Below are 8,953 nucleotides of genomic sequence, written 5' to 3' on the forward strand. Positions count from 1 at the left end.
AGACATTGACTAGCCACCAGGGGCCGACTCCAAAAAAAAAGAAAAGAAAAAGAAAACCTACTTCCCACTTGATTTATATCAGCAGTAAACACTACCCTGAGAACTTGGATTCAATCACTGGTTTCTGGTGTTATTCAATAGAACATGATGTACATTTTGTAAATGATGCTTCCATTTAGAGGGAAATAGACGATAAAGCACAGCAAATATGAGTGGATACCATTGTAATTGTCCAATAGGAGCCTGGTTGCAGGTGACATCTGTGAACCTCTGATAGCAAAACACCAACATGGCACCAGCTAAATCATGAATCTCAAGGCTTCAAAGGGGGAGCTCAGATTTTCATTGGCGACTTCACGACTGGCTGCCACAATGACTTGAGGGAGAAATTAGTGCACACAAATAAAGGTTTACGCATGTTAACATCCTCAAAAATGACCACAAAGCCAAGGAACAACAATAATAATAATAATAATCTGAAGGAAAACCATAAATTCCTTGCACTTCATGACAGACGCCATTTCAGCCTCTTTCACTTTCGTGCTCGGGCCCTAATTATGTGAGATTTGAATATTGTTTGGGGAATGGTTTCAGTTTATTTTCTACATTTTCTCTTTGACATGCTGGATTATTGACTGATGGACAAACACAAATCTGTTAAAGATTAATGTACAACACAATGGTGGGGACACGAGACTTTCCGAATGATTTCTAATGCAGGACTTTATTTGTGACTACTTGTGATATTTTTACAATTGTTTGAATGCATATGCTCATGATTGCATTAGGTGGTGGTGGTGGTATGTGTGGCTGTTTGTGTGTGCTGATGTTTATGCCTGTGATCCGGAGCTCTGCTGCTGTTTGCAGTGAAGCATGTATTAGCATGGGACTGGAAGAGGAGGGGAGCGTCTCACTCTGCGTATGTGTGTGTGTGTGTGTGTGTGTGTCTACATTGATTGACGTCACAGACGCCCACTCATTTCCATGTTGTCTGCGTGTGTGAAGAGAATAGATGTGCATCCAGCTCCACCCCACCCCACCCCGCACACGTCCTCTCCTCTCTTTGCTCCCCCCACCACCACCTCCTGGTACTTTCTCTTCATCCCTTTCTCACCCTGCCACTTCCCATTCACTCGCCCCATCTCAGCCCCATAGAGTGCAGTGGGCCTGGCAGACACACAAGACAGCCAAACACAAACAGTTTTAGACATCCAGACAGCAACATCCTCTCTGAGTAGCATGCCATACAACCTTACCACTAAACATCTGTTCATCTCAAGCATCACTGAGGTCCAGTCTGGAGGGATGACATTTGCACTCAAGCTCTCACACACACAATGTGAATGAGCACCTGTTGGCAACGTGTGTGCGCGCATGTTGTTGTGTGTGCATGTGAATGAGGTTGTGTAAAAGTAAAAACAACAACTACACATCCACATTCACACACTAGTATCTCTGGTGACGCCAGGACATCATTTAAATCCCCACCCCCCATAAAAGGTCATCCTCATCCTTTACACAGAACATTTTCTCCCTCCCCCTCTTTGTACTACACACACCAACAAACACGGGAAGGTGTGGGTGTGTGCAAACACGCACAACGCTCCCTCAGACACACAAACACTCGTTCACCCCGCCTGAGTGCGAGACCTTGACCAGGATGATGTGGATGGTAGACGTGAATGGATGAGTGCAGGGAGGGGACGGGGATGAAAATGCGTGGGAGGACAGAATAGGATATGCGCATGTTTAAAAGGAGAAAATGGGCTATTTTAGTCAACATATCATAACCCATCAGAGAGATGAGGGGCGAACACTGGGGTTTGTGCATGGCTGGGGCACAACTCCCATGTGATTACTCAGACTAGACAGTGAAATGAGGCAGACGAGGATGAGCAGAAGAGAAGCAGGCAGACTGGCAGATGGTCAGACAGACAGTTAAGCATGAAGGCAAACATTCAGTTCAGGCAGACCAAGCAGTAAGCACACACACACAGACCAAACGTGCATTATTATTGGAGTAATTAGCTCTGTGGTGTCACAGAGCCTTGGAAGAGGAAGGCTGTTTGTTTGTCTACATCTCAGTTTCATAGCCGTCAGAGAGTCCAACAGCTGATCACAGGAGACGGGATGAATGAACGGATCAGTCGGAGTCTAAGAGCTGAGGAGAATCACAGGGGTCACGTAAGATGAAAGAAGGTGGCACACAAAAGAGAGGCCACAGTGGCTGAGATCTGAAACTTTCTGCCAAATCAATAACGTGTTTTCTTTACTTTGCCTCACATCACTGCACTCAGTCAATACATCTCACTCAGCAGACGCTCGGTTCATAGTCCCAGGCTGAGAATTTGCTCTTAATTGAATTGATGGAAAACAGATAAAGGGAGGTCAATGTATTAAAGAAATGATGATGAGAGGGGGTTTAAAGAAAGGATGATGGGGAGGAAAGTCTGGAAGGATATATACTGTGCCTTTGATGTGTTCTTTCATATCCGTCAGTGATTCATATTTGCATCCCCATTAAATATACCAGTATAAAGTAAGTGTGAGATTAAACAAAGTTGCTCACTGAGCTGCTGGCGCGAGTACAAGATCATGGCTCCTGTGTTCGCAGGGCAATGCCGCCATCTAGTGGCGAGGTAGTGCAATAACGCTCTGCAACAAAATATCGACAAAATGGAGCCCGGCGCTCGGCCATGACAATACAGGTCAGAGAAGCCGCAACTGCTGCGCAAAATAGCGGAAGAAAGTCAAAGGGAATATGGCGTCTCAGTATGTGGAAAATGGAGGCAGTGATTCACTGACAGTAAGAGTGTGAGGCAGAGTCTCCTGCAGCCAAACCCAACACTGAGGAGCGTTTTACACACAACAGCACAGACACTTTATGACCTAATAGTCATTAAGGCTCCTTTTACTTAGTTCATGCACAGCAAAGTCTGACTGGAGCTTGAAGGCATCCAGCAAATGTTCATACACGTGCACACAGTCAGTGCTGGAGGCCAGTGCTCATACTAAAAGCTTTGGAAAGCCTCTTCACTCTATGTGCATTTTCTCCAGCCTGCTCCTGTCACGGGCTGCTGTGAGCTGCTGTGTGTAGAAATAACACACAGGACCATATTTAATTGGTGTAGCCCAAACTACAAGCCTCACTGGATGCCTTTATGTGGTTGTGAGTGGAACGTCCTGTACTTGATGATTTTTAGGGAGGAATCATCCTTTAAGAGTGATGAAGGGAAGAGCAAATGTCTTCCACACTTTATTAGGGAATTGTGGACCAGTGTCATGCGGTGACCCCTCACCGATCCCTCTGTAACTGCAGCAGCACATCTGTGAGATAAACCACTCCGCTTCAAAGATCCAGATCCAAGTTCCTCAGTGGACTTAGGTTTGGAGGAAACATCCACTGTGTGCGCAGGAAAAAGCAAGTACACGGGATGAGCGGCCTAGTGTCCTCGCAGCAGCCTCAGCTGGATTACTCGACATAGGGGTTTCATGTAGTCACAGCATCAGTGTTTATCCCGTTACACAAGTTGTATTTCTATTACAATGAAGGATATCATGTGCATTGGAGGTCTGATTATGTGTATTATACAAATGAACATGTGGTTAACAACAGCAACAGCATTTAAACTTGCAGACTATAGTGAAGCTTTAAATATTCATTTTTAAGATAATACATATTTATTTTTATTTATAAGTCGAGAAGGTGATTAGAGGAAAAGAGAGAACTTCATAACATAAGAGAGCAACCGCACGCCTGCATTTGTCATCATTTTCCAAATAAAAGGTTTTTGTTTATTTGAGAGTTTGGTAAAGCTCAGCTGGAGTGAGAGTTGTTTTACATGCAGGGTCCAGACAATCACTGTTACTGGAACGTTTCACACGTTCATCTCCCTCTTTCTTATGGACAACACTCTGCAATGTGCTTTTCAAAGGCACAATGTCATTAAAACAAACCACAAGACCATGAGGCAGCAGCAAAGGGAACTGCTCATTTTAGGGATCTCTGCTTCTGTCATGAATGGATGACACTGGATGCCTTTATTTGGGCGTGAGTATAACGTCCTGTCCTTGATTATCAAAGGGAGGAATCATCCTGTAACGATGATGAAGGAAAGCAAAAGTCTTCCACACTTTAGGAGGGGAATTGTGGACGTGTGAGTGCAAGTTCCTCGGGTGACTTTAGTTTGGAGGAAACATCCGCTGTGTACAAGCACGCTGGCCTGTTGAAAACCTACTGAGATGTTTTTACAAACAGCAAAAAGACTCCACACAGGGGTTTCGTGCAGTCACAGCATCAGTGTTTATCCTGTTGCACAAGATGTATTTCTATTCAATAGACTGCAGTCATGAAGGTGTGATTATGTCTCCTTCTACAAATGAACATGTGGTTAATAAAAGAAAGTGCATTTAAACTTGTCTCGGTGCACATTTGCAGACTGTGCTAGTGCTGGATGTCCAAGCTGCTCTCTCTAAGATTTAAATACAAGTTGACCGTGGTTGACGATGTTTATTTTTTGGATATATCTGGAAAAGATGCAGAAGCTCAACTTCCCCCGCCTCGCGTCAAAAGTCCCCTGAAGAAACAAAGTCAAGACAGTGATTCGAGGAAAATTCCCAGGACTTCTTTTTATTAAGAGAATTTCAGAACATAAGAGAGGGACCAGACACCTGCATTTTGTCAGAGAAGGTTTCCAAATTCAATTGTTTTAAAAAAACCAGAGTGTTTAGAAAAGCTGACATGACAGCACGGATGGAGCGGGAGCTGTTTTACACGCAGGGTCGTCTAGGAGACGGGTCGGAGGCAATCACTGTTCCCGGAATGTTTCACATGTTCGTCTTCCTCTTTCTTATGGACAACACTCTTCAACACGCTTTTTTTTTTTTTTAAAAGCACAATGTCAATGAAAAAAAAACAAGACCATGAGACAGAAGCAAAGGGAACTCACTGCACATTTAGAGGTCTAAAAGAATCACCCACAATAACATGGCTAAACCGTTAATAAAACATGGATAAAGGCTGTACTGTAGGGGGGAGGGAGGTCTAATCTGTGGCGGAAGAAGAGGAGAGGAGCGGGGCAGAATATCAGGGGACGGCGAAAAAACACAGGAATACACAGCTCACAACATAGCCAATCCGGCAGGGACACACTTTCTACACCAAACAAGCCTTCAACAATCATGAAATGCCATTTAAAAAAGATTTTAGTGTGTTCATCTTGCTTGCAGACACTTGATATGACCACTGCAAATCTGCAAGGCGCTCCATATTCAGCTTCGCTTTTTGTGCTAAAAATCTGTACGGATACTTATAAAATCATTGATAAAAATATTCCTCTGTTAACAATACGCCTTGGAGGGAAACCATGTGAGAGACTTGGGGGGTGGGGGGTGGCTGGTTGGCTGAAGGGGAGTTTTGGGGAGGTTTTCGGGGTGGGAGGGGAGGGATTGTAGAGGAGGAAGCTTGGGCAGTGGTGCTACTCGGACTTGGCCTCCTCCTTGGCCTCCTCGGGGGCTGCCTCCACCTGTGGGACAGCGACAACAAGCATTTAAAACTTTTTCATAGTGAGCACATACAAGTCTGTAATTAACGTGTTTATGTTTACGTCTATGAAGAATGTGAATATGCACACGTCTATCGCTGCCGACTTTGTCGTCCACTCACCTCGTTGGTCTTGGCCTCTCCGTTCTCAGAGTGGTTTTCCTCGTTTGCCTCTGCCTCGGCATTCTCCTTTGCCTTCTTGGTCTTCTTGTCCTCCTTCTTGTCGTTCACAGCCTTTTCTTTCTGCAGTGACAACAGGACAGGCAGTTAACAGGCTGAGTATATGCTCACACAGTCACTTTTACACTCTTCAATGACACTTGTGGCAGAATTCGGAGGGTAAGCTGGGGTCTCCTACCTTCGCTGCCTTCTTGACCTTTGGTTCCGGCTTAGGTGGGGCCGGTTTCTGCTAAAAGAAATGGAAAAGAAAAGGAAAAGAAATGAAGAAGGAGCAACACTTGAGTCGTTTACTGCTAATTTGGTGTGTGTGTGTTGTATTATTCTGAAGACTGTGGAGGACTTTGGCTCTCGTAAGACACCATTTATGTATAAAACAAGTCTAAGTATTTTATAATTAAGACATTGTTAAAGGCTTTATAAAATGAATTAAAATGCCCTTCAAATCACTTAATTAAGGAATTAAGACTATGGTTAGGCACTAAATGAATTTTGAGAACCAATGTAACACAAGCGATTAGTACTGAATTAAACAACACAAGTGGATATGAGTTGACATGTTTTCAGAAGCTGGTTCTGCCTTTTTTTTACTGTTATTGTCTAAATATCTAATTGCGATTATTATGACAGGAAGTGTGTTTGCGTTAGCATTCGCGATATCAGAGAGAATGCTCATTTATACTTTACTATTCTCATTTTTATTCGAAAAACATAATTGAAACGATTACTGTGTGATATTTGTGCAGATCTGTGAGAAACAAAGATGTTCTTGTCAGTCCGTGGAATTAGACACAAATTCATCTAATATTATGTTTTGTCACACAATTTGGCTTCAACAAATATTGCGGCTCGTGCGTTTTGAAAATTGCCGTATGGCTGTATTGTGATTCCGATAAAGTTTAAATTAATTGTCCAGCCCTACTGTTATTAATTTTTATTCATCAGTTTTGTATCTGTAATTTATTTTAATTTATTGTCGTGGTAGATGTGGTGTATTACTCTTAATCTAAATGACTATCTAATAACAACAACATGAATTACTACACAAACACTTATTCTTAAAGTTCGGTAGAGTAACAATCACATGTTTTGTTGTTTTGCGTCTCCGCAAGTCAAACTGACCCCTATTTAAGAAAAGAAAAGGTATTTCTGTTGTTGTTTTTGTGTTTTACAAGGCAGCGTTTGCTGTGATCTAATCAGCTACACGAGTGTGAAGATTACACTGTGTTTTACATGTTAATTAACTGCATCTGCTGATGTCAAAGAGGTTAGTGACACTGCATGTCCCCTTACCGCTGATAACCGAGCTGATCTCCTCTGGGGCTGAAACAGAACAAAGACTTTCGTCAAAAGGGCTTTTATTTTGACTGAGATGAAGAAAATACACATTGAAGACCCACACACTGGTTTTCTGTCACATTTATGGTGTGTTTCTCACTGTGTCACACTCTTACCTCCTCCTTATCTCCTGCTTCTGCTCCCTGTGCAGAAAAAACAAAATGGACAAGTTAGGACAGAAATAAAGTCATTTATAATGTTGTGAAGAGTTTATCTGGTGTTTATCGTGACACGAGCAGCAGATAAATGCTTCGGGGGCATATTACGGACAATTACACAGCTAGTGAAAAAACTTCTCAGTTTGACATGAAAATAAAATTTTATTCCACAAACAGCTGGATTTGATGGACTGGAGGCTGTGGATGTTTAGGCAAAGCCTGGTTTCAGGATTGGACTGTGAGAGCTGAGCCATGCGGGCACCTGGAGCCATGTTTGGAGGGCCCAGACCCTGCTTTCCCCTTTCACTCCCCCATCTCTTTCTCTCATTCAATGCATGAGGCTCAGATTTGAAAGCTGGCGCGGGAGTCTTTGAGAAGGGGGAGGGACCTGTTGGGGCTGCCGCGCGCCACCCGGCGGCAGCTCCCCATAATTGCAGCCATTTGGGACCACGAACAAAGAGAGAAAATATATAATTTTACCAAAACGCGACGGCAAATGTTTGTTTTTGAGGTCAAAATGCAAAGTAAAGACACCAGGGTATTTTCTGGCTCCACTTTTGGCCGGTTTGGTGGCGACGCGGCGATAAGCGACGCGTTTGTTCTCGGCAGGGTCGGCGACGAAGGCGGACAAGAGCTGCAAAGCATGGCTGCTGCTGGTTGTGCTTTAACTGCATGGAGACCGAGAGGGAGACTTCTGACTCCCTAAAGGACAGCGGCTCGCACACAGAAAAACGCGATTTAAAGGCCGCGTCGGAGCAGGAAAATATTGCTTCCAACACAGAAAAAATTCATATTATATCTAGAAAATAAGCAAAAATTACCAGCGTCAAATAACGGGTACAGATTGCGTTATAATTAAGTAATGTCTCAGAGGGATGTCTTCACAATCGTTTGCATGGCATTGAGAGCCGTTGCCCGCCTTAAAGAAAATTGCAACGTGCAGAATACGTACCTTTCTCTTGGGCATGTTGATCTCCTGGAGGTTTTTCTTACAAATACAACTAGAAAGTGTTTTTCTGAGTGGGTTCAGTGCATGTGAAGACGAGTGTCTCCCTTATGCTCGGCAGTGTAGTAAACACACTGGAACAGAGAGGCGAGTGGTTGAATGGGGGGAGGGGTGCGGCTAAAGCTGTGATTGATGGGCGGCTCCGCCAATCGGGTGACGCCATTCAGGGCTGCAGAACACTTGGAATTTTGGAGCCGGTGATATTCTCTGCTCTCTGTGCAAGAATGGCTCCTTCTTCACGAGCAGAGACAAGACGAGGACGCACTGTCTTCGCATGTACTCATTGACAGTGTGACTGGGATGAGAGGGAGTGGGGGAAACCCGTGCGAGCCGTTACGCACAGGCCCCGGCCGGCAGCGGGCTCACATGCCCCGGTTTAAAGCCACACTTCACCCCGTGCAGGTTCCTCTCCAAGGCCGGGGCTCACATCTGCAGCAGCCCCAGCAAGCACACATCTCTCCATGAACTCACTCCGTGTTTGAGAGTCCAATATGGCGCCCACTCCCCGTCTCCGACACACATTTTTTTTTTGTTTGTCAGTCGTCTTTCCTAAATGCGTTACAGGGGGAAAGCAGGGTTTTTGCGTCGCCTGCTCCAGACGCCTGCAGGGGGCCCACGGAGCCCGTGTAATGGACGCGGCTGCTGGAGAGAGAGACGGCGCTTTCCGCAGGCTGTGCTGTTACACAAAAGCGGCCAGAGAAGTGTGCACAAATCATGGCTGATCCTTGTGTT

General features: G+C 44.6%; 1 protein-coding gene across 2 annotated transcripts; it reads right to left on the reverse strand.

Moving 5' to 3' along the window:
- Positions 1–4,603: 4,603 nt before the first annotated feature.
- On the reverse strand, positions 4,604–8,325 carry hmgn7 (high mobility group nucleosomal binding domain 7). 2 transcript variants are annotated; one of them, XM_044040146.1, is made up of 6 exons: positions 8,168–8,325; positions 7,174–7,200; positions 7,013–7,042; positions 5,901–5,948; positions 5,666–5,785; positions 4,604–5,525 (listed from the first exon to the last, which is right to left on the reverse strand). In XM_044040146.1, the coding sequence occupies exons 1-6, from the start codon at positions 8,180–8,182 to the stop codon at positions 5,478–5,480; spliced, it is 288 nt and encodes a 95-aa protein (XP_043896081.1). In that variant the 5' UTR covers positions 8,183–8,325; the 3' UTR covers positions 4,604–5,477. The 2 variants fall into 2 exon arrangements, with proteins under 2 accessions (XP_043896081.1, XP_043896080.1); XM_044040145.1 differs by having other exon boundaries at positions 5,901–5,951.
- Positions 8,326–8,953: the final 628 nt, after the last annotated feature.

The sequence above is a fragment of the Solea senegalensis genome, linkage group LG12, assembly GCF_019176455.1.
Source record: "Solea senegalensis isolate Sse05_10M linkage group LG12, IFAPA_SoseM_1, whole genome shotgun sequence".
Lineage (NCBI taxonomy): Eukaryota > Metazoa > Chordata > Actinopteri > Pleuronectiformes > Soleidae > Solea > Solea senegalensis.